Source organism: Eupeodes corollae, chromosome 3, assembly GCF_945859685.1.
Source record: "Eupeodes corollae chromosome 3, idEupCoro1.1, whole genome shotgun sequence".
Classification (NCBI taxonomy): Eukaryota; Metazoa; Arthropoda; class Insecta; order Diptera; family Syrphidae; genus Eupeodes; species Eupeodes corollae.
The window spans coordinates 78805485-78832284 of record NC_079149.1 but is presented as its reverse complement, the minus strand read 5'-3'; the positions used below and the strand labels follow the sequence as shown (position 1 = coordinate 78832284).

At 34.8% G+C, this 26800-nt stretch overlaps 2 protein-coding genes and 1 long non-coding RNA gene across 3 annotated transcripts; 1 reads left to right on the top strand and 2 right to left on the bottom strand.

Moving 5' to 3' along the window:
* Positions 1-1763: 1763 nt before the first annotated feature.
* On the bottom strand, positions 1764-2705 carry LOC129949128 (uncharacterized). The gene is made up of 3 exons (XR_008782005.1): positions 2291-2705; positions 1965-2238; positions 1764-1907 (listed from the first exon to the last, which is right to left on the bottom strand). It is a non-coding gene; the product is annotated as an uncharacterized LOC129949128 (long non-coding RNA).
* A 2769-nt stretch (positions 2706-5474) lies between these two features.
* Positions 5475-11060, bottom strand: LOC129950632 (uncharacterized). The gene has a single exon (XM_056062560.1). The coding sequence runs from the start codon at positions 11058-11060 to the stop codon at positions 5475-5477; it is 5586 nt and encodes a 1861-aa protein (XP_055918535.1).
* A 3690-nt stretch (positions 11061-14750) lies between these two features.
* LOC129949121 (heat shock protein 75 kDa, mitochondrial) lies at positions 14751-24445 on the top strand. Its single transcript, XM_056060388.1, has 6 exons — positions 14751-15067; positions 15126-15454; positions 15513-16046; positions 23057-23295; positions 23353-24039; positions 24099-24445. The coding sequence occupies exons 1-6, from the start codon at positions 14932-14934 to the stop codon at positions 24271-24273; spliced, it is 2100 nt and encodes a 699-aa protein (XP_055916363.1). The 5' UTR covers positions 14751-14931; the 3' UTR covers positions 24274-24445.
* The last annotated feature ends 2355 nt before the right edge of the window (positions 24446-26800 follow it).

Sequence of the window (26800 nt, the reverse complement as noted above, 5' to 3'; positions counted from 1 at the left end):
TCTGTGAGGGGTTCTGCGTTCGTCTTGTCTATTTCGTCCATTTTGTTAAAAATTATTGTATTTTGGTCCCACAAGTAGGTTGGAAAAGAGAGGTCAGCCCCGGCAGAGCCGATATACCGGGGTAAGGCAGAAGATAAAACGGACCTTGCCAAGGCATCCGAATGAGCTCGTTAGCGACTGGTTTGCCCCCCAGCCTTTCATTCTTCGGCACGGATTATGTAAGACGCTCATACCACCACTGAAATTAGGGACCCCATATCTATGGTCAAATTGCATTGCTAAAGCTTGCTACTATTAAGGAGTAGGAAACTTCAGCAATTCAACCTGACCTTAGCTGATCTCTATCTTGACAACGTACAAAACAACTGTGGTGATCATTACCGCCCGGCACCCACTGGGAGGGTTTGAAACGAGGATTTTTGCCAGGCAAGGAGGCAAAAAGTGGAGGAATGTTTGGTGGATTGAAAGAACTAAATCCGAAATATATCTAGAAAACGGTAAAGAATTGTGGCGGCATGCAGTATCATACTTTGGGGTTAATTTTCTTGATAAGGCGTTGGACCAATACATTTGATTGAGGGTAAAATGGATAAAAATATGAAGGTGAATATCATGAAGGATACAATGTTGCTTTATGCGAACGAGAACGTACCTCTCAAAGTTGTCCACAGCAGAAATCTGCTCAAAAGTATTTTAAAGACCAAAAAACCAGCGTACTGGAGTGGACATCCCAATCGCGGAAGATTTAAAAAGCGCGGTTGGAAAACATTTAATAAAAAACTAAAGCCAAACTGTGGACGATGGTCCAACAGGAGTGGCACAATATTTCAATTGACAGATTCAGCTGATTATTTGACTCAATGTGCAACAGATGTCTCACTGGAATTAAAGCTAAGGGCCAGGCTACCAGAAATTTAAATAATTTTTAAATCCAGAATAGCTTTGCATTTAATTTTTTTTTTTAAATCTGTGTATCTATTTTAATGTCCACATAATGTGTTCCTTTTTTTACATTTATGAATTTAAAATATTTTAAGTTATAATTTTACTATAAATAATGGATAATTTTAGAAAGAAAATAAGAAAATGACCAAACTTAAAAAAAAAACTTTTTAAGTCAATAAAAAAATTAATTTTGAAAACGCTGTTTACTGTTTCTATTTTAATGTCCATATCTGTATATTAGAAAAATATAAAAATATGAATTAAATAAAAACCGTTACTAAACAATAATATACAATAGAGAATAAGCTCTATGAACACAAAATAAGCGTAATTTGACATTAAGAACATTCAAATTAATACAAAAATTCGGAAAATCATTAACAAACATGAGAAAGAGAAGAGGTCCTAGTTGGAACCGCGAACATTTTAACAATTGAATTCGAAGTAAAGTTATTTATTCAAACATTAATTAAGTTCCAGAGTTAAATAGGACTCAGACCATTTAAGGAAGTTAGAATGAAAACCTAAATTATGGAGCTTGGTTATCATTGGGAGCGCATTCACAAAGCTAGTGACTACGTAGTCAAAATTCAACTAGCAAAATTGCACTAAAAAGCTAGTCAATCCGGAACTGTCATATTAATGACAAACAGAAATATATAAAATAAAAAACGTTTGTGTTTTCAGCATATTAAATAGTTTTGTTTTCATTTATAAATTCAATAAAACCAAGTAAAAGATATAATATGATTGATTTATATTTGTATTTAAATACTGAATGATTCATTTCATTTTGAATTCGTGTGTGCTTACCGAGCAGCTGATTGTGAAACGTCAAAATCAGTATTCACTTACTTTGTAGCCGAAATTTGTACACTATAAATGAGACCAATAATTTCTGATCAACTCTTTTAAAGACTTAAGAGAAATAAGTCACATCATTTGATACCCCTGTTCAAGAGCTGCAAAAAGAAAATTGTTATTTATGTTACTGAGAAAAAAAAGGTTATTATAAATACATAATTCAATAAATTACGAATTGCAGACATTTTACATATGATTATGACTTCATCCGGATTTGAAAACAAGTAAGAGATACATATACATTTTCCCATTATTAAGTTATTATAAGTAACAATTTTTAAAGAGATCAATTAAAGATATTTTTAAGTGTTCCGCTAGATATACATAGTTGATAAAGTATATCACATTTCCTTACTTGAATTAACTAAGATGAAGAAATAGGCGGGCCCTAGTTTACCAAAGTGAAAGTTTAAATACATAACAAAAAACCTGCAAAGAAATCGTAGATAGTTAAGAGTTCACTAGAATTTGTCATTGATACTTTCTAAACTTTTCTGGTAATCTTAACCAAACGTCATTGCAATGGCGGAACAAACGAGGGTCGTAGAAACGATGACCTTTTCCCCCCTGGTATATTTTTTTTTAAATTTTTGTAGAAATTCCCTCGAATTCAAAACTAATCACATTGCGTTAATAGATAAGACCCACTTATATTTTTAATTATGTATTTATTATATGTTAAAAATAAAATTTGTGTTTTACTGCTTAAAACTTTACTGCTAAAGCAGAGAGAAAAAAACTAAACGAGAGAACCAACTTCGACGGTTGCTCTCTTTTTGCCTACAAGCTGCGATTTGCACATAAACTTGCATATGTATTAACTCCATATAAAAAAAATGTGGGGAACGAATACTTATGCAAGAAGATGTGCATACTCCCCACATTAAAAAAAAATGGCGTCCACCTTTAAAAAATGGCGGATACCATGCTGTTCAGAGGTGTTCAAAGAAAATTCAAAATTGTGGATGAACAATTTTTTGGTATTCTCATTGTGTTACTTTGGGAGTAATATTATTCGAATATGAAGTGAAATTAATTACTCTTGTTAGGTGCCAGAACAATGAAGATTTAGCAACAATTGTAAATTACGCATTTAGAGAAATATTAGTTAGTTATTTAAAGCCAGTTTTAATTATTAAGTAAGTAAAATAAATAAGGTGGTGCAACGGTGCAATGAGAATTAGGACCTAGAAACATAAAACTCTGAAAGAACTACAACTATTATTTGTTTTATTATTATAGCTTATGCGTTTAATTTTCGCTCAGACAGTTGAAAAATGCAAAAAAAACTCAGATTTAGTTCAATTTTCAGAGTTCATCGACTTAATTTTGGCTGCGAGAGTTGCTGGAACATTGACAACGAGAGTTAAAGAATGTAAACATGGATCATTAAAATAAAACAACGCAGAAACATTGAAAACATTTTTATATACTCATCTCTTTTTTACATTCCTATTGTATTTGTGTGTACTCGTTGTTTATTTTCTTTATGTTACCGACATTTCCAAAATGCTGAAAATAAGTGATTTAAGTAGAGACTAAATAAAAAACCGTGAACTTCTGAATTGGCGATAAGCTATGCTTTCCACTAAGCTAGTGTGCTGTTTTTAAAGGCTTAACTACATATGTAAGCCGAAAAGTACTTCTGTACAAAAGTAAAAGTATTTGTATTCTCGCTAGGTCAGTGGTTTTGTGAAGAGAATATACAAACTTGTTCTTCAACCAAAATTTAAGTCTTATGCATCATTTTTATAAGTTTTCCAGTTCTACTATTTATTTATATCTTATCTTTCAGTTATATAGATAACAGAAAAATCTGTTAGGGAAAGTTCTAACTACAGTTTTTCTGAAAGTGCATTGTGGGTTATTCATAGATGTTTGCTAAACTTTTTAGGCTATTCATAAATAAATGCAAATCTAAGTTAAGGGCTAAACCTGAATAACTATAAACATGGAAAATGCTGTGTCAAGTAATTATTATCGCAGCCAAATTTCATAATTAATTTTGTTGGTGTATAAAACAGCTGAAACTGAATGACTAATTCATGTTACGTTAACACTAAAATCCAGAAAATATCGATTGATACCGCAATTACAGAAGATATGGATATTTTATATAAATATTCCCGGTAAACTGTAGACCTTTATTATTTCCACCTATTATAATTAATTCGATGTAAAATAATCCAATGCAGTATATTGTAGATAAAACAGCAGTTAAGTTATTAGTTAAGGTATTACTATTGAAATAAACATAACATACATTTATAAAAAACATGTGCTTGTTCATAACAAATAAAGTCTAGTCTAAAAAACCTTAACCTTGTTATACACTCTTTCTGAACACATCTTTTCTGGTTTTGGTTGTTAATGCCATCTATCTGTAACTCAAAGAAAGAGAAAAGAAAACAAATTCACCACAATCTTCCCTTTCAACGTTTACCGTAATTCATTGACAAACGAAAATTGTTTGCTAGAATTAATTTGTGAAAACCAGAGAGAGACAGAAATATCAAATGTCTCGATTCCCTCTGCTCTTCGAGGTGAAAACATGTATACACCGATACGAATTCAACACGCTATAAAAAATGTGAGTAAGAGGTTCCAAAGGGACGGAGACGAGGACATTTGGCTCTCTCATTTAGTTTTTTCTCTCTGTCTGCGGTTCTTAAGAAGAAACTATATAAAAGAACGTAATTGCCTTTAAATTCTTGAAACTCATTTTCAATTTCATCTTGGATTTTTGACGCACGTAAATAATGTAAGTATTTTTTTTTCAAAATTGATTTTTTATTAAATACAAATACTTAAGATCTTAAAAATATTTAAGAAATCTACTTTTTTAGTGAAATTTGTTTTAGATACTTTAGAACTGAGACTTAAACACGAATTTCAAGAATGTGCAGGTTCAGACGACCTATGAGACTTGAAAGTAAGTCAAAAAATGTATACTTCAAATTAAGGCAACGGGCAGGTTCAGACAACAAAACGGACTTCATTTGCAGTAAACTGCATTCTTAGAAAGTAATTTTTTGATAAGGTAACTAGTTAGTTGGTCTAGTGTCATAAACTACAAACTCGGAACTTTACCTCAGATGTGTTATTACATCTCTAGCAAGTGCAATCAAGAAATAAATTCTCCAAGTTTCTAGAGGTTTTATATCAATTAACGCGCACCGATCTTTATAAGTTGGTAAGGGCAAAGTCCATTCAAGTTTACGAAGAGAATATTTTTTGATTTTTTTCAATTCTATTAGAAGCATTTTTGTAGTAAGACCAAACTACACATGTTGCTCTTCCTTATTATTGGAACAACTTATTTAAAGAAAAACAAAGAATCAATTTTAAATTTGTCAGTTTCGAATAATTTTATTAAAAGTAGAAATTTTTATGAGAAACTACAAATTTCTTTTAATATTACTTCGCAATTCTTGTGGTTCGTTGGTCTTCTCTCAATGACTGCTGAAATACGTTTGTCTGGAATTTGAATTTTTCGTTTCTTCTTCTTTTTTGCAGTTGCTATTGGTATGGCTTGGATTTTGTATCGTAAGTTTGGTATTTGTATGACATTGATGTTTGTATCTTGAAAGTTGGCAGTCGAAGATATGAGTGACAGTGATGCCACTGCCACTAACACTCCCCCCGGTATGCTGACCTACAGATCATCAGGTCGGTATATCCCGAAAAACATCGAGGACTGCCAGTTTCACAGCCGGTCGTTCATATATCCCTGAAACAGTTTGTACCGTTGCTCTCCGAACTTGTCCGTCTTTTCCGGGCTTGACATCTATAACCCGTCCCTTTGGCCATAAGTTGCGGGGGTTTGATTCGTCTGTTACTATGACTATATCTCCAACAGCAATAGGCTTCGTCGGTGTAAACCACTTTGATCGTCGAGTTAGTGTCGGCAGATATTCATGTAGCCACTTTCTCCAAAATAGATTCGCGTATTGCTGGGCTTTCATCCAGTTTCTTCGTAAGAGCGTATTGTCGTTGGTAGGAATACTATCTGTCTTTTCACCGTTGGATGAGCCTAACAAAAAATGATTCGGCGTTAGGACTTCATCATTCGCATCTTCGAGTGCAATATAAGTTAAGGGGCGGGAATTAACTACACGTTCGACCTCCAGTAGCATGCTGTGCAGCAATTCGTCAGTTGGGTTACGACTTGGCATGATTTGATATAAGGTCTTTTTTATGGAGCGGACTAGGCGCTCCCAACTGCCACCCATATGGGGGGATGCTGGGGGATTGTATATCCATTGCGTTTGGGAGGTTGAGAACTTTTTGGCCATGTCGGATTGTAATTCATTATAGGTTTCTTTTAGTTCCTTTTCAGCTCCATGGAAGTTTGTTCCATTATCACATCGGATTTCTTTGGGAACACCTCTACGAGCAATGAACCGTTTAATCGCTAGTATACAGGAGTCAGATGTAAGGCTATGGGCAATTTCCAAATGAACTGCACGGGTGGTCATGCAAGTTATCAATACACCCCATCGCTTTTCAGTATGTCGACCAACAGTGGTGTACATCGGGCCGAAATAATCGATGCCAATGAAGGTGAATGGTCTGGTGAACGGTGCAAGCCTGGCTTCTGGTAGGACTCCCATTTCCGGTGGTTTCGGTGAAGCACTTAAATTTTTGCATAATTGACATTTTTTACGTACCTGTTTTACAGCTGTTCTAATGTTCGCAATGGAAAATTTTTGTCGGATCTCATTGACTACGGTTTCGTTGTTGTGATGATGATATGTCTCGTGAAATGACTTGATAATCAGGAACGTGATGTATGAGTCTTTAGGGAGGATTATTGGATTTTTTGCATCATAAGAGACTCCAGACACTGCATCAATTCTACCACGAAGTCGTAGGAGTCCATCTTGATCTATGAACGGAGACATCTTCCGAATAAAGCTGGATTTGTCCAAAGATTTATGCTGGGCTAACGGAAGATCAAGGTTGTTTTTTAGAATACTTATCTCATCACGAAACGAATCCAGCTGGGCTTGAAGATAGAGTGATCTTTCTGATTCCACATATTCTCCATGTGTGATGTACTTTTGATCTCGTTTAGGAACTTTCTTCTTGATAGCTCTGGTATTATATATAAATCGGGAAATGTATGCTTGAGTTCTTACTAATTTTTGCCAATTGGAAAAACGTTTGGAGTCTATTAGTGCTTGATTGTGTACAGTATGATGGAACAAAATTGATGCTTTCAGTTCTTCCGCAGTTTCTTGAAGGTTTGACAAATTGAGTGGCCATTTGTTTTCGTCTTGCATCAGAAATGGTGGGCCTACAAACCATCGCGAATTCATATCAAAGTCGGGTATTTTTTCCCATTTCGTGGCGTCGTCTGCTACGTTGTCTTTTGAAGGTATATAGCGCCACAGATGAGTTTCGGTTGTTTCCAGTATCTCGCTGACTCTGAATCCGACGTATTGCTTATAATTGCGATGATCAGACTGAATCCACGAGAGAACTGTTTTGGAGTCCGACCAGTAAAACTCTTCTGAAAACTTGATGGCGTGATACTGCTTGATGCTGTTCGCTAATCGTACACCGAGCCTTGCGGCGTCGAGTTCTAGCCTTGGTATGGAAGTTAATCGAAGAGGCGCAACCCGAGTTTTTGATGAAATTATTCTGCATTCAATTAGGTTACCTTTTGTTACTCGGATGAAGGCTACAGCGGCAAATGCATTGATGCTAGCGTCAACAAAAATATGTAGTTGGCATGTGTCGTGCTCACCATACATGATTTGCTTTAAATAGCATCTGGGAATATGTATTCGGTCAATGTTTTTTAAGTGATTGACCCAAACGCGCCACTTCTCGCATAGTTTCCCTTCAATTTTCTCATCCCAGCTCAGTTTGGAACGCCAGATCTCTTGCATTAGAATTTTGATATAAATTAATGAATTACCAATCAGGCCTAAGGGATCAAAAATGCTCATTAGGACGCGAAGTATTTGCCGCTTGGTCGGTTCGAAGTCTTCTGACAGAAGCTCTATCATTGACGCCTTCTTTGAAACTGAGAATGTAAATGTATCTGTTTGAATACACCACCACATGCCTAAAACCTTTTCGGAAGTACTCTCAGGGTTGATGTCCAGGCTTCTTCTGGATGCTGGCGGTTGCTCTCCCAGAGCCTCCATGACCTTCGGTGAATTTGAGATCCAATTTCGAATTTCAAAACCACCGTTTTGATGTATGTATTTGACTTCTTTACCCAGCTTAATGGCTTCTTCTTCTGAGTCTACGCTATCAAGAAGATCGTCAACATAATGGCTGTGAAGGATGGAATCGACTGCTCTTGGATACTGTTCGGCAAATTCGAGAGCATTTTTATTCTTAACAAACTGCGCACAACTGGGAGAGCAACTGGCCCCAAACGTCAGTACCTGCATCACATAAACATCTGGAGTGGCATGTAAGTCATTGCTCCAGAGAAATCGTTGGGCGTGCTGATCGTCTGCTCGCATTTCAATCTGGTGGAACATTTCTCGAATGTCCGCACATATGGCGACGCGCCTCTCTCGAAAACGATATAGGACTGAGAGTAGGCAAACAAGTTGATCAGGTCCTTTTAACAGTACAGAGTTGAGTGACACGCCATTGACTTCGGCAGCAGCATCCCAGACTATTCGAGTCTTGCCCGGTTTATTTTGATTTGTAACAACAAATATTGGAAGGTACCAAGTTCGAGGAAATTGATGTTCAAGTTCGTTTTTAGACAATTTTCTTATGTATCTTTTATTTTCATATTCTTTGATCTGATTTTTTATTTTATTGCCCAAGTCTGGGTTGCGTTTCAATTTTTGTGCAAAGCAGTGGTGTCGTTTTAGAGCCATTTGGAAGCTCTCTGGGAGTTTAATGTTTTCATACTTCCATAAAAGGCCTGTTGTGAATCGACAACCGATTCTGATCGTAAGACTTTCAAGCATCTTGCAGGCGCGTTCGTCATCTTGCGACCTTAACAGCCCCTTTGGTTCCCCAACCCCAAGACTATCCAGAGAAAAGTAATCTTTCATCATGTTATGAAGGGTGTAGTCGGCGTCACTCAGCTTGGCAGTTGCGCATTCACACTCATGATAGTAAGAATGAAAGGACTCACCTGTGTTATTGTCTGTTACTGATGATGGTCCATATGCTACCCAACCAAGTCTTGTCTTTGTTGCAACTGGATCTCCTTCGCCGCCTTCTACCACCTTCAGAGGAATTGCTAGCTTCAAATTATCTAGACCGATCAACAAGCGTGGAACAGCCTTCTCGTAGGATTGAATTGGGTACCCGCGCAGATAAGGGTACTTAGCTCTGAGTTCTTCGACATCCAAGGATTGTTGTGGCAAATTAAGAGATTTCACAGTTCTGATGATTGGAATTTTAAATCTTTTATCGGTGTGTTCCCTTCCAGAAACTTCGACGGATACTATTCTTGATTCATTTTCGTTTCGGTGGGTGTTGCCTGTCCACTTTAAAAAGAGCGGTTGATTGATGCCTTTGAGATCCAATTCTTTTGCCAAGGAGTCCTCCATCATAGTAAGTGACGATCCGTCGTCCAGAAAGGCAAATGTCGCAATGTGCTTCTGTTCAGCATGAAGAACAACAGGAACAACGCGGTATTTTATATTATGAGTTGATCTGTGCGTGTTACAGTTGAAATTTGCGTCATCTGTAGAGGTAGCTTGGCTTGTTTCTGTCGTTTGCACTTCAATTGTTGATGTTCCTGTAACCACTGTGTCACTCGTGTTCTTGTGTAACAAAGGATGATGTCTATAAATGCAACCCTTCACACCACACAAAGTATTCAGTCTGCAACGAGATTGCGGATGAGATTTCAGGCATGTACGGCAAAGTCTGTTTTGTTTTATAGCATTCCATTTGTCGTTAAGGCTCATATTCTTAAATCTCTTGCATAGGTGAACTCCGCAACAATCCTGAGAGCAAATTTTACAGCGTCTCTTGTCGGACATTGGTGTCTTTACATCTTCTTCGGAGTGTGTATTGATGTGGGCTTTTTCTTTCTTGCGCATAGGTGTTCTCGAATCTTGATTGAATGATATAGCAGGACTTACTTTACATATGTTATCTATTAACCTGAAGAGCCATTCGTCAAAGTCCAATAGGTTGTATGATGTCATTCCTTCAATTGCTTTCGCCCAATCTAACATCAGCTGTGTCGGCAGTTTGCTCACAAGATCGTCCAGGAGCTCTGCATTGTGCAAATACTCTTGGAGGTCACAGGCTTCTATTGTCGAAATCAGATTTTGTACAGCCAAGGAATACGATATAATAGTCTCGACTTTCTCGATTTGGATTCTTGGCTGAGTTTGGATCTTCTGCAAAAGCGACTTTATTATGACTTTTGGACGGCCGTACATGATTCGCATTGTTTGTATGATGTTAGGAACATTAGATGGCAACATCAATCTGCCGCGCATTGTTTCAAGGACCTGTCCTTTTAAACATTTTTGCAGTCTCAAGAGGTTTTCTTCATTACTAAAACCACAGAGCCGTGTACTTCGATCGTAAGTACTGATGAAAAGTGGCCACTCTTCAGGGCTGCCATAGAAATTCGGTAAATCCCTTGACATTGAATGTCTGTTTGCCAATTGAACATTATCGGGTTGTGCAGACTCTTGCTGTAGATTTCTTGGATTTGCATGATGAAGTGATGTTGATGGGCCAGGGTTGTGTGGCATGGTGGTGGCAGGAATATGGATGCCCAGATGTTGATTTATTTGTGTTGTTATTTGTGCACTTTTCATTGTATTCACTGCAAGTGCTTGGTGTTGTACATCGTTCTGGTTTCGAATCCAATTCTCGACATCTTTCGGATCTTTATACGATTCGGAGCACGCACTTTTTTGACTTCCATTTACGAGCAAATCCAATTTCTTTCTTAGATAATCTTCATCTCTCTTCTTCTCTAGTTCTCTAGATTCTTCGAGGATCTGTAATTCTATTTGCCGGCGATTTGTTGATGACGTCTTCTTGGAACGTACGGATTCTGCATCTGCCTTCTTTTGGTTTAGACATTGCGCGCAGCTCCAATCTTCTTCTTCTATGGCCGCAGTCACGTTGACGCAATTGAAATGGTACCATTGTAAACATTCGTCGCACTGAACCATTTCTTGCGTGTTGTCTAGGTCGCATAATTTGCATCTACCATCTTCTTTGGCTTTGGCGATTCTACGACCCTCTTGTCGTTTACTTCTCCTTATTAATGGAGTTTCGTCAGCAGACATCTTTATCTTTATCTTTTACTTATTAATATAAAAGAAATTTGTAGAATTGTTGCTCTTCCTTATTATTGGAACAACTTATTTAAAGAAAAACAAAGAATCAATTTTAAATTTGTCAGTTTCGAATAATTTTATTAAAAGTAGAAATTTTTATGAGAAACTACAAATTTCTTTTAATATTACTTCGCAATTCTTGTGGTTCGTTGGTCTTCTCTCAATGACTGCTGAAATACGTTTGTCTGGAATTTGAATTTTTCGTTTCTTCTTCTTTTTTGCAGTTGCTATTGGTATGGCTTGGATTTTGTATCGTAAGTTTGGTATTTGTATGACATTGATGTTTGTATCTTGAAAGTTGGCAGTCGAAGATATGAGTGACAGTGATGCCACTGCCACTAACAACACAGCAATATTCCAAAATTGGACGAACAAAGCTGACAAAAATTTATTTAACAATATAAGGACACTTAAACTCATAAGAATTTCTAAATAAAAATCCAAGCAAAGAATTGCCTGGAATCAAAAATAACTCCTAAATCCTTGTGATTGGAAACTATTCGAAGTTCTCAGATATAGAGTAGTTAAAGACTACCGGACTATAACATCTTGTAAATGTCATTATACAACATATATTTAAGTCAAGGTCAATAAAAATACACCATTTTGATATACAAGTTAAGTCTTTTTGAAGTTGCATACAATCAGAGGGCGAATTTACTGATCGATATATCTTAAAATCATCAGCAAAAGACAGGCAACTTGATTTTAACACAACATTGGGTAAATCGTTAACAAAAAGTAAAAACAAGAGGGGGCCCAAGCTTACTACCTTGGCGTACTCCTGAATAATTAAAAATTAATTCCGATTTAATTCGACCAACTCTAACTGCTAGCACTCTGTTTTCTAGATAGCTTTTAACCCAATTTAACATCTTAAAGTGAAAACCCAAATATCTAAGCTTTAACAAAAGAATTTTATGGTTAACTCTATCGAATGCCTTTGAGAAGTCAGTGTATATAACATCTACTTGGCTTCGTTTCTCAATTGCATTGATACAATATAGTTAGTAAATAATGTGAGATTTGTTGCTGTGGATTTTCCACTGATATAAGTCATATAACTAGGTATACCAAGGGATTTCCTCTTAGAATTTAAATACTGCCAAAAGCATTTAGAATTTGTTTTAATGTTTGATTCTAAAGACCAAACATACTATTAATACAAGAATTTTTTCAGAAAATCATATTCCCGACGTAAGCGACAAAATTCACTTCGGAAACCTGAATTGACCTTACTCATACCTTGCATTTTACACATTGCATTTTTTAGCCTTGTTAAACCTTTAGTGAACCAAACAGGCTTATTATTTTTCTTCATTCGTTTAATAGGGATGAAGAAAGAAAAAGCTTTGTAGATTATGTTTAGCAAAGTCTTATAATTTCTTTCAACGTCCTGGAAACACAAGATCGAACTCCAATCTACATTATTTAAAAAATGTTTTAAGCTGATGTGATCGGCCTTACTAAAATCGTATTTATAATCCACTTCAAGATTAGAATAATGTGTATTTTTAAAATTGATACACTTTAACTCTAAACGCAATGCTTTATGATGTATTATTCAGTAGAGGAAAGTCCTCTTCAAATAAGCACATTTCAAGGTCTTCTTGCACAAAAATAAGATCTAAGATTCTACCAATAGAGTTTGCAATATTATTCGTATGAATACAATTTAAGGCTGACATAGTATCTAATACAAAGGTTTCGATTTAGTTTATATGGGATAAGAGCTTTATCATCCTCAGAGAAAATCCAGTTAACAGTACTCTTAAAATTAAAATCACCTAAGACTACTATGTAAGAGTTACTATCTAATGTACCTTAAATGTCTTTAATATTGTTTACATGCGCATAATAAATGTCAATGTTTGATTTTAGAGGAATATAAGAAACAAAATAATAAATACTTAATATGGGATAAGAGCTTTATCATCCTCAGAGAAAATCCAGTTAACAGTACTCTTAAAATTAAAATAACCTAAGACTACTATGTAAGAGTTACTATCTAATGTACCTTCAATATCTTTAATATTGTTTGATTTTGGAGGAATATAAGAAACAAAATAATAAATACTTAATTCACTAAAGTTGTGAGTGAAGCTCACATGAGCACATAATTGTTCTATCAAACCTGAAGAGTTTGTGGGAGATATTTGCCTACTATTAAAATTACTCTTAACTGCAACCTCTAGTAAGTTCTGTAGATTCCGTAGTCAGTATTGCAGATTTCGGCATTAGAAATTTCGTCAGTCATCACCCAGCCAAGTTTCTGTGAGAGCTATGATAGCATAATTACAATCACTTACGGCGTTATAAAAAGTAGACAATTTAGATGGCCATTTCTTTCACATGAGAGTTTTTAATTCATCGCGAATGAAGTTTGACAAGGAGCCACAGCCAAACACCATTCACCAGTGAAACCAAAACAAGGATGATGTTTGTAGGCTAAGTACGCGAGTTTATTTTATTCGTTGCAAATGTGGATAATGTAGAACGCGAATATAGTTTGACAGTTCGTATCAACTACAATTTTTTTCGCGACAAATCAAATAGAAACTATATTGATTTCGTTTTGTTAACTGTTTATATGTGAATACTACTTTATGTGAATACCACTTAAGTCCTAAAAGCTTGTCTCTTCAAAAACTCAACGCCTTAAGAAATTCATTAAATCAAAAGGATACTCAACTAAATTTTCTAATATTAAGTGTCCGATTATATGTGGGGCACTAAATTATAAGAGTTGTTTTTATTTTGAAGGCCCTAGTTCACACAGGACTGTAGCGTCACCTTAAGTTAAGTTTTTATATTGAATACGGGTATTAAATTGCTGCTTAATGGCTTAAATCATAAATGGTTATAAAATTTTACACTATCCATACATTTTCTTCAAGATTTATGTACCATATGTAGGATTAGTCGTGGTCTAAAATCCCGAACCTCAAAATCTCCAGTGCCGAAATATCAAAAGATAAAACCTACTTATTAGAATATCCTTAGATTTACTTACATATTTTTTGATCTAGTTAAGATTGCATGAAATATTATTTATTCATTAATTTTTATAGTCTCTTAAAACCTAATAAAATATATTGGTCTTTTTTGCAATCAGTAAATAAAGGTAATATCTCAAAAAGCTGAGATGATGATGTGATGAATTTGGAAGTTGGATTTAAAAAATGGCAACTATAAACCTTCTAAAATGTATAATTTGATTGCAACTCACAAAACCTTGGTTATCAGAGTAGTCTTTATCATGTTAACACGCTTTAAAAAATGTTATGAAACATACATACGTTTTTTTTGTAGCTGGAAATTGGGGATTTAAAGGTTTTAAGAGGTTTGGAAATAAAAATCGATTTCTTGAAGATTAATTTCATGTAGATAATGGAATTTTTAAATTCGAGACAATCAACCGACGTTTGTATAACATTTTTGAGAGTGTAAACATCCTGAACAAACCGTGTTTGTCGATTACATTTGACCATGTAAACCCCAAAAATGAAAGAAAAATGAAAGGCAAAAGAGACTTAAAAAACAACAATGCAGTCTCTTTCTATCCTTTGTTGGAAAATTGAACTCACTCCTGCTTCCAGTGCTTCCAGTTTTTACTTTTTTGACATTTCAATTTCTTGTGCAGACAACAACAATGTGCGTAATATTCCGATAGCGAATACTGAATTAAAAGTGATTACACAAGTTGGATCTTGCTTGGATGTTAAATTAATTCAAATCGAAATTAATCTAGAAGTTAAGAATTTGTCAGTTGTATCTTGTATCTGATTGTTGTTAAGTTAAAGTATTTTCATTCAAGAAAATGTATCTCGCTAATCGCATAATAAGATATGCAGTAAAAACAAACCATATCACCAACTACAGTGCCCGCTCTGCATGCACCTTGCGTAAATCACTAGAACATGTGCCCTTAGTTTACTCTGCACGTTGGGAACCTAGTAAGTTTGATAATGTAATTTCACTTGACTATAATGATACAACTTTATTTTGGTTTAGAAAATACCCTGGTACGACAGTTTAGCTCTGCAAACCCAGACGAAAAAATCCATACAATCATCAGGGATAAAGAAAGTCCAATAGGAGACAGTAATAAACATGAATTCCAGGCTGAAACCCGAATGTTGCTCGATATAGTTGCACGCTCATTGTACTCAGAAAACGAAGTCTTCGTCAGAGAACTAATATCAAACGCTAGTGATGCACTAGAAAAATTTAGGTACACAATACATACTGCCGGTGAAAATGAAAAAGACTATGAAAGTCAAGATCGTGCCTTAGAGATACACATTGGTACGCAAAAGCAAGGAATGCAGCTGATAATTCAAGTAAATATACTATTTGAGTTAAGCTTGAAATTGAATTAAAAGATAATAATTCTTGTAGGATACTGGCATTGGAATGACTGAAGAAGAACTCATAAATAATCTCGGCACCATTGCACGTTCTGGGTCCAAAAATTTCTTGGAACAGATAAAAGAAAAAGGAGCCGCTGTCCAAAATTCATCTAATATTATTGGCCAGTTTGGTGTGGGATTCTATTCAGCATTTATGGTAGCAGATCGTGTTGATGTGTTTACGAAATCATCAAAAGTTGGTTCGCCAGGGTTAAAGTGGTCAAGTGATGGTTCCGGATCGTATGAAATCCAACAAGCCGAAAACGTTGCTCATGGAACTAAAATCGTTATCCATTTGAAACCCGAGTGTAGGGAGTATGCTGATGAAGATAAAATTCGGGCTGTTATCAAAAAGTACAGCAATTTCGTAGGAAGTCCTATTTTCTTGAATGGGAAACAAGCAAATGTTATTCAACCTGTTTGGCTGATGGAACCGAAAGATGTTTCCTTAGAGCAACATACTGAGTTTTATAGATTCATCGGAAACACTTTTGACGCTCCAAGATTTGTTTTGCATTACAAGGTGAGAAAAAAATTGTTGGGCAAACTTTTGCTGAAGAATGTTCGTAATCGATATCATTTTATATGTTTAGCTTAGAATGGTTTTAGCTAGCATAAGAGCCGACAGTTTTTGGGAGTTGCTACCTATATGAACAAAATTATTATACAAAGGGTTGTTATGATAATCGCTTTCAAAGGGATTATCAGAGTTTGAATTTTTATTTTCTTGAAATTAGGAGTATTGTGAAATTTTTGTCAGTATTTTATTTATTAAATTTTGATGGTTTGGTATAAGTTTTAACCAAAAGTAAATCGGAAACCTACAAACATATGCATATGTTCATCTCGTCTCATCTTTTGCCTTCTCCTGTTGAACGTTGCGAAATTGGTCGAAAACAACATTTCTTTAATCCAGAGGTCTATCATCTTAAAGCTTATGATTGGAGAATTTATTCTTTTCATGCTAATTGAATCTTAAAGAAATTTGACTGTGTACGTAAGAAATTGGCTTTAAAGTCATCAAATTTATTTATGAACATAATTTTCGGGCATATCGATCGGCATATGCAGGCACTCACACCATTTTTTAATTTCAATTAATACATTTTTCAAGTTTTGTTGTTAGAGTTTAGAAGCTCAGTTAGTATAATGCCCTTTTTTATCTAAATACAGTTTGGGTTTAAGTTAAAAATTTACTTACTTAAGGTGGCGCTACAGTCCGGGCGGACCTGGGCCTCAACCAACATGCGTCTCCAGCTCGGTCCCTAGCTAGCTGTCTCCAGTTTCGCACGCCAAGTTGGTTGAGGACCTCTCCCACCTGGGTGCGCCACCTGAGTCGCGGTCTTCCTCTACTGCACCGTCCCTCGGGGTTGGGGTCGAAGACCTTCCGGGCTGGAGCGTTGATGTCCATCCGCTCTACATGACCTAGCCATCTAAGCCGTTGGACTTTAATTCTGCTAACGAGGTCAGTGTCGCTGTACAGCCCGTACAGTTCGTCGTTATATCTTCTCCTCCATTCTCCATCTATGCGTACGGGACCAAAATTTTCTTGAAGCATACTTAGACGCTCTCATCTTTCTTTGACAGGCCCAGGCCATAAATGAGAACTGGGATGATGAGTGTCTTAGAGATGGTGATTTAAAATGCTCGAGAGAGGACTTTACTTCTCAATTGCCTTCGAAGTCCAAAGAAGCAGCGATTTGCAAGGGTTATTCTTCGTTTGATTTCAGCGCTGGTGTCGTTGTCTGTATTAATAGCGGTGCCTAGGTAGACAAAGTCCTTAACTACCCCAAAGTTATAGCTGTCCATGGTGACGTTTTGTCCAAGACGTCGTCGTTCAGTGTCCTTTTTTGATGACAGTATATACTTGGTCTTGCCCTCATTGACCACTAAACCCATCTTCTTCGCTTCCGTTGCAATGCTCAAAAACGCACCACTGACTTCACGCTTTGATCTTCCAATTATGTCAATATCATCTGCGTATCCGAGTAATTGGATGGACCTTTGGAAGATTGTGCCTCTAGTGTTGACGGTTGAGTTTTGCACAATTCTTTCCATAACGATGTTGAAGAAGTCGCTTGACAGTGCATCGCCTTGTCTAAAACCTTTTTTGACATCAAATGCATCGGTAAGATCTTTTCCGACCTTGATAGAGCAGAGTTAAAAAAAAAATAAAAATTACTACGTTTAATAATAATCATAGACCAAAAATCTTTTAAATTTCAGCTTTCTTCCAGGCGGAGAGAACTGACTTTTATTGATGATTTTTAATTTAATTGCAAAGTTTTTGAGTTTTCAATTAACTAATGCGTTTCCAATTATTAATGTTAAATAAGCATCGCTAGATGAGTCAGATCTAGTGTCGTAGAAAAAGAAACATTGATTAACAAGTTGTAAATCAACGTTAAAATGGCACTATTCAATTATTCAATGTTTTTATACTTATTTTGATTTTTAACCTAATATGTAAGCTTGTGTTGTCCTCAGTGAGGAATAGAATGCGCTGTCTTTTGTGCTGGAACATTGTAATATTTGCTGAAGCTAATTTGAATGCAATTTATGATTTTCTGGATGGTACAAATTGGCAAACATTGTTCACCAATATAGATTTAAATGAGTGCTATAATTTATTCATAAATGTTCTTAATATTGCGATGGACTTATATATACCCAAAATTAAGAAAATCAATAACAAAAAAACTGTGTGGTTTAATAAAAGAATCATTAATCTTAATAACTTAAAAAATAAGGTTTACAAGCAATTTCGCAAGTCTAATAATGATCGTGAATTATATAAACAATATCGAATTTTACAAACAAAAATTCTATACTTTAAATAAATGTATATACAATCAATATCTCTTTTGTGTTTAGCAAAAGTTTTTGGAGATTTATAAATAATAAATAACAATCAAATGGCATCCCAACCGTATGCGCCATGACGGCATTACATCATCTGACTTCTCTGTTGTATGTAAATTGTTTACTAATTATTTTCAGTCGGTTTATTTAGACAGTTGTTCTAATTTATCTAATGCTACAAACATAAACTCTTCAATTACTCCTATTAATACAGGCAGTTTAAGTTTTTCCACTTTTGAGATTAAGTTAGCGTTGTCTAAGCTTAAGCTAAGCTTTACAATATAACAAAAAATAATTAAAAGATAACAAATTAATAATAAAAAAAAGAAAAATAAATAAAACATAACAAATAATCATACTAACATTACGTTATTACAAGCATAAAAAAGTTAAAGTTGAAGTTACTTGATAAGGGTAAATGGGAGCGGGTTTGGGGGTGAAAGTTAGCTAGTTGCTTTGGTTAATAAAATGCAGTCTTAACTCGTCGCTAAATTGTTGCTTGTCACTTAGTTCTCTCAAGTTACGCGGAATTGTATTCCAAAGGCGTATAGCTAAGATAAAGAATTGTTTCTCGGTTGTAAGCCTGGTGAAATGTGGTAAAATTAAACAAGCAGATCTGTTGGATGTCGAAAGCCGGATTTTATCAAAAAAAATGACGGCTGCATAGTTTTTAGAATTGAAAATAACAAACACATGGTACGAAACTTCATATAATTAAAAAATGACATTCCTAATAAATTTTGTTCCAAATGTGAAATATGGTCGAGTCTCCTCAGATTGTAAATATAGCGCAGAGCACTATTGAATGCTACTTGAAGTTTTCTTTTGCTGTCAGTATCACAGTTATAAAATATTTCACAATATACGAGAACTAGTATAACCAAAGTCTTAACGAGAACTAATCTTGTGTTTGGTGGTGTAAACTTTTGAGTTGTCTATAAAGTTCGAGGAACCCCATATGTTTTACCCATAACTTCATTAATATGGTCATTCCATGTCAAAGTTCGGTTGAATATCAACCCTAAGTTCTTCGACTTATCCACGAATTCAATTTTTGAAGAACCAAGCATAATTGAGGGAAAAGAAGACAGATCTAGCTTCTTTTTCGAGATAACAAGGCATTTACATTTCTTCGGATTGAGCGAGAGACCATTGTTTACCGAGCACCTCATCGTTTACCGAGAGATCATCGTTCACATCATTGGCTCAATTTTCTATGAGCCCAAGAGGGCAGCTTTTATAGATTTGAATATCATTAGCATAAAAATGCTTCGAAGAATTCAAGATTGTATGTTGTATGTCATTTATGTACATAGATAATAACAGAGGGCCCAAAATCGATCCTTGTGGAACGCCCCGTAGCACAGGACAAACATTTGATAAGGCAGTCTCTAAGAAGACAGCCTATATCACTAAGATACATTGAAAACAATTTTACAGCAGAAGAAAACATATTGAAACGGTGGCTCATCTTATCAATAAGAATAGAGTGGTCAACCATATCAAATGCCCTGGAGAAGTCCAGTAAGACAAGAAAAGTAACCTGGTCTTCATCTTGTTGCGCTCTTATGTCTTCAACTACTTTCAAAATTGCTGTGGTATAGCTATGTTTGGCACGAACACCAGACGTATGAGATAATCATTAACTTGCTTATTCATAATTCGTTCGCAGATTTTGGAAAAATGGGGAAGAATTGAAATCGGCCTACTGACAAGGAAACACAGGTCAAAAAGATGTGAGTTATATACCGAAGCAAAAAGTATAGCTTTCATAAAAACCGGGTTTATTCCATCTATACCAACTGCATTAGAGATAATGGATAAAAAGCTTTCCACTACATTCGTACTTTCTATTCTTTCAAAGAAAAACGGTGTTTCAGTGGTGTCTACAGTGCTATTAAACGGGACTCTATTACCATAGATGATATTAGTATCTGGAATCGATAAGAAATTTAAGTTTAGTTCATTTACATCTATATCACTTTTGCACTTCAATTTCTGCTTGCCTACTCCTAATTCCCGAAGATTATTCCACATCTGTTGCCCATCTACATTAGTTTTAAGCTTATTAGAATAGAACATTGTTTTAGCTATTTTTATCTGACGAACAACTTCTTTTAGTTTATTTTTGTAAGCTTGAAGGTACTCGTCTATACGGTAGCGCTTCCATCGCTGGTAAGCATGATCTCTTTGCATTATTAACAAACGAATTTCATTCGTAAACCAAGCATTTACTTTAGGTCTCACCCTACCGGTTGATAAGGGAACATGTGTGTTAAATAGGTTATTTATATTACTATGAAGTAAGTCAACTTGAGAATCCTGCGAGGTCATACCATAAACAAGACTCCAAGGAATTGAACGAATATGATTTTCCAAAGCAGCATAATTCATATTCTTGAAGTTACGGTAACTATAAGTTGTATTGTTGGCATGAACGTTAGTATCGAAGTCAAAAGTTAGAAAGATGAGGTCATGTCTTGAAAAACCAGGAACAGAAATTTTTTTCATAAAAGAGTACTTTGTCAATATTATTTATTGATGGAATTTCACCAATCATTTTACGAATGTGTGCGAATGCATTGGCTGTTCCTTTATAAATTATTTTCAATCGTTTACTTGCAAATAGCGAGTTTCTAAATACTTGGAAACATTCAACAATCACACCTATTTACAAATCAGGTGGTTGGCAAGATGTTTCAAAATATCGTCCCAATTTGTAAAATTGCTACGATTCCCAAATTTTTTGAAAAGTTAGTCTATGACAAATTATTTCCTTCTCTTAAATAAATGATTACACCATACCAACATGGTTTTGAAGCTGGTAGATGCACTGCAACTAACCTCACTATTTTTAGTATTTTAGTCTTGAATGCACTCGAGAATCAGTATGATGTTGTCTATACTGACTTTTCTAAAGCTTTTGACAGAGTCAATCATGATGCTTTACTTATGAAGATAAATAAAGTATGTTTTCACTCAATCTTTTTAAAATGGCTAAATTCATACTTAAGGGATCGTATTTAGTACGTTCGTATAAATAACATTATTTCTACACCGGTATATGTTACGTCGGGTGTCCCGCAAGGAAGCCATCTTGGTCCTCTTCTTTTTGTGTTATTTATAAACGACATTCCTGATATGTTTCTAAATTCAAAGTGCTTGATGTACGCAGATGATCTTAAGGTATTTCGCTGTATAAAATCTGAACATAATTTTTTTCTTCTGCAACAAGATCTTGATCTTTTATTGGGCTGGTGTTTAGCTAACTGTTTACATTTTAACATTTCCAAATGCCAAAGCCTAACGTTTTCTCGAAACCGTCGTCCAATTGCCATATGCCATTGTCCGTTATAACCTTTAAAAAAGATTTTGGTGTGATTTTTGACATAAAACTTGACTTTGTAAAGCATATAGATTTTTTAGTTGCTAAAAGCAGTTCAATGTTAGGTTTCATATTGCTTCGAAACCAGCCGTTTTTTAATGTTCCATGTCAAAGAACTGTTTATGCTTCCAATGACCCAATATCCAGGTGTTTAAGAGAAACAAATACTGTTTGCAACGTGATTGATTTCAATGTAAGTAGATATTTATTTAAATCAAATTTATTGTTAATTCTAAATAACTTTGCTGGTGGTAATGTTAAAAATAATCAGTTTTCCAATTTTGCGAATCTTTCTCCAACGTTAATAGGCTGGATGGTAAGATCTTAGGACCGTCATGGCTATGGTATTTACCCTTTGTTCACGGGTACTGGCTCTTGGGAGAGATTGCCTAGAGCTCCAAGAGTAATTGTTGTCATGAACAGTGCTTTCTCAAATTAGCCGATCTGATTCGGCATACAAACTGGCATGACACAGGAATGGTGGAGAGTTGTAGGTCACTAGGCCCTATATCTGTAAGGACTGTTGCACCACCTAATTTATTTATTTTATTTTCAATAGTACAATAAATAAAAACAGTAGAATCAAAATCAAAACACCACAAAAAATATTCAAATCAATTAAAAACAAACTCAAAAACGTAAAACAATATTTTTTTCGTAAGTATTTTCCTAAAAACATTTGGTGGAAAATTGTACCTCTACAGATGTATCATTGTTTAAATAACCTAGTAAGTAATTGTAGAAGTACCCGTGGCATTGTGGCTATTGCATTGGACTGTCATGCCATAGTCTTGGGTTCGAAACCTGGCTATGCCATCTTTGAGCCGTTCGGATTCGGATTAAAACTTTAGATTCCCTCCATCCCTGACAACAGTAATCGTATACAGGAATGGTTTAGAGTTGTAAGTCACTAGGCCCATGTTCTCAACGGACTTTTGCGCCACCAATTTATTTAATTAAGTAATTGTAGAAGAAATAGAAAGTAAATGCAAGCATTTAGTTATTGTTTACGAATGTTAGGGTGATAAACATCACGGAAAAATTACTATTTTGAAGGTCTTTTTTAAACATTTTGAGATAATTATTTTTAAAATATATATAGCAAATAATCTTGTTAGGCGAATAACTGATAAAAAAAAAACTTATAACTTGTTTTATATCTTTCTTGAATGTTCTTGAAGAAGAAAATAAACTCTTAGAAACACTAAATGGCCTAAGTAAATTAAATGAAAAAAATTTATCATAATCAATTCAAAATAATGTATTACAATCGTATTTTTTTTTAGACTGACGTACCTTTGAGCATTCGTGCCCTTCTGTATTTCCCCGAAGGAAAACCAGGGCTTTTCGAACTCTCTCGCGATGCTGACATTGGTGTTGCTCTTTACACTAGAAAAATATTAATTCAATCTAAAACGGATAATCTACTTCCTAAATGGCTGAGATTCGTCAAGGGCGTAGTGGACTCTGAAGATATTCCATTGAACCTTAGTCGAGAACTACTTCAGAACAGTAATTTAATAAAGTAGGTTATATGGTATTTTAGCTTATATTTTTATTTACATATACAATTTTGAAATAGAAAACTTAGCACAGTTTTGACGAGTCGAGTACTGCGTTACCTACAAGATCGCGCAGTTAAACAACCCTCAGAATATGAAGCTTTCTACAAAGAATATGGTTTATTCATGAAGGAAGGTATTGTCACATGTCAAGACCAAACCGAAAGAGAGGAAATAGCCAAGCTTCTGCGATATGAATCTTCAAAGTCTGCTGAAACTAAGATATCACTAACTGAATATTGCAAACAAGTAGGTTTGGAACAAAAGGTTATCTATTACCTTTGTGCACCGAGTCGTGTTCTTGCCGAGTCATCTCCATATTATGAAGCGCTTAAGAAAAAGGATGTAGAAGTTTTATTTTGCTATGAACCTCACGATGAAATTGTTCTAATGCAACTTGGTATGTTTGGTGGGAAAAATATTATTTCAGCAGAGAAGGAAATGCGCCAGGATGCAGTAGATATGACAGACTTAGGCGAAGGAAGTTTAAAAAAATCAGAAATTGATGAAATAGTTCCATGGATAAAAGAAAAGTTATCTGGAAAAGTTTCCGAAGTTAAAATTACAAATCGCTTAGTTTCGCATCCTTGTGTCATAACCGTGGAGGAAATGGGTGCAGCTAGACACTTCATACGAACCCAGAGTCATCAAATGCCTGAAGAAAATCGATACGCGCTATTACAGCCTCAATTCGAGATTAATCCTAAGTATGTTTCAATATCCTTTAATAATTTTAATAACTAATATATGATTTACTTTACATTAGACATACTATTATCAAAAAATTGCACAAACTTAAGACAAGTGATCCTGAGCTAGCCGAAATATTAACAAAACAACTGTTCGTAAATGCTATGGTTGCAGCTGGTCTGTCTGAAGATCCCCGAACTTTACTTGACAATATGAATGAGCTCTTGAGTAAAGCTTTGGAAAAGCATTAAAATTATTACAAATTATACACACATATGTATATGTTGTTTATGTTAAGTTTACGCTAAATAATAATTTAAAAATATTTACTATGCTAGTAATGCCATTTTTTTAATTTTCAACGCGATGTAATAAATAGTTATATAAGAAATAAATAATTAACGGTTACATTTTTTTCATTAATTAATTTTTATATATACGAATTTAGCACATTGAAAAGATTACAAGTATTTTTCTACTTCCAATTATTTATTACTTGCAAAACGGTTCATTTTTATGTTTTTACTATGACTACCTTATATGGTAATAAAAATGTGTCAATGATTGAAAAGTAAGATACCGTTTTGCGAAAAATGAAGATTGTTTTTGATTTTGGTTTTTTATGGCTGGACATGAATTAAGACCGTTTTGCAATCAAAGAGTGTATTTTTAATTTGTGTTCTTTTTTAAAAAGAAAATAATAGTTTTTGAGGTAATTAAATATTCCTTTAATGATCTATATTAAAAAAATAAATTAGTCATGGCAAAAGGAAAATGGTGCTCAAAGGAAAAAAGAAGTCTGAACTTGAAAATGAAGTCAAAAGGGCGGACGGTAACATACATTTCTAAGTTGTAAGAATGCTCCAGGAAGCTGGTTTATAATGCCCTTCGTCATTTCAAAAAAAATTGGAGTGATTGAAAATGTTAAACACAACGCCCGGGCCAGAAAGACAACTACAAATGAAGATAGAATTATTTATAGGTTATCGACCAAGGATCCGTTTAAGACCTCCAGTGCCATTCAAAGCGAACTTTTAACAAACTAGAGTAAATGTTTCCTCAAGGACCATAAGACGCCGATGAATCTACGTGGGTGCGTTGCTCAGAGAAAACCGCTTGTATCAAAAAAAAAAAGTCTGAAATCAAGGTTAACGTTTGCCAAAGCTCACCTAGACAAACAAATTAGTTTTTGGAAAAACGTGTTCTGGAGCGATGAATCCAAATTCTGCCGGATGGGAAAAATATGTATACCGTCCAAAAAACAGGGAATATGATCCAAGGTGAAACACAATGTAGACAACGTTATGGTCTCTGCTGCTTTTTCATGACACGGCGGCGTTGGCCCATCGTAAAAATTGACACCAAAATGGACCAGAACTTCTACAGAGATATCCTGTTGGATCATATGATACCCTACGCAGAAGACAATTTGCCGTTATTATGGCGCTTTATGCACGACAACGACCCTACATATACTTCAAAGTTAGTGAAGTGTGCCTTAGAGATGAATAAAATCGACGTTTCCCGATCGAGAATTTGTGAAATGATGTTGGACATCACATTGAGCAAAAACAAAACAAACAACCAGTTTAACACAAAATGCTGGGCATGCAATTCCAAAGTCACGATGTGAGGCTTTGGTTGAAAGTTTGCCTAGAAGGATTGCTTCTGTAATGCAAAATAAAGGGTTCCCTACCAAATACGAAGAAAAACTTAGAATTGACAACGGTAAGTAAAATTCTATCAAGAAACTGTTGAATGTGCTAAATTCGTGTCCAGGCGAAAAAATGATGTTTCTACATTCCATACTTTTTTCTTCCTGCAGATGTTAAACATATGATGAAGTACTCTTAAAACATAGTGCTATGTATATGTAATGTAAATAAAATAAAACTAATTTAAGAAAACAAATTGAAAATGAAATGGTCTTTATATTCTTTAACAAGTGTGCTAAATTCTTGCCCACCACTGTATATATTACAAGGATGACAACAGTTCAATACCATTTGAAAGTTTCTTCCGAATAAATATTTTTAGTCGCCTAGAATCCAAATCAAGTCATGCACTAATAACTGCTTTTAAATCATTTCATAATTTGAACATTCCTGAATGTTCTGGTTGCGCATATCCACACTGTTTCTATAAGGTCAGCTGTTTTAGAATTGAGGGAACCCTACTAAATGAGGATTCCGTTCCTCCTGGGTACAGCTTGAAACCTTTATCTTTTCTTTTTCCTAGAAGAACTGTATTAAATTACCAGGAAAACAACTGGGTTAAACTAACTTGTTCAGAATCAAAAACTGGGCACTATTTAGTGATAAGGACTCCAGCGCAATTGATACCTAATGTGATCCCTACGGTTGGCCACTAAAAAAAACGAAACCAGAAATTTAATATTCTCTTCCTCACGTTTTTCTCTTGAAATTAAATTCGCAGTAACGTCTTGGGCTATTTCTTGAAAAAGTTTGATTTAATTTTCGTTTTATCTTTGAAACATAGTTTTTAAAACATCTTCAAAACTAGTTTTAAATTTACAGACGAGTTTAAAGTTTTTCAAAAACTAGTTAAGATTTCATTAAAATCGACATTCATTTGAATGATAATAATTTATAACGCTCACATTACATCAAAACTTGAATAAAAAGCATTTCGAGTTGCAAGTTTTTCAAAAAATTGATTCAGATATCAATCAAATTAAATATATCGTAATAATTTTAATGACATTTAAATCAAACTTTTGAAAAAATTTAAACTTGAAATCATTCTAAAACTAGATTT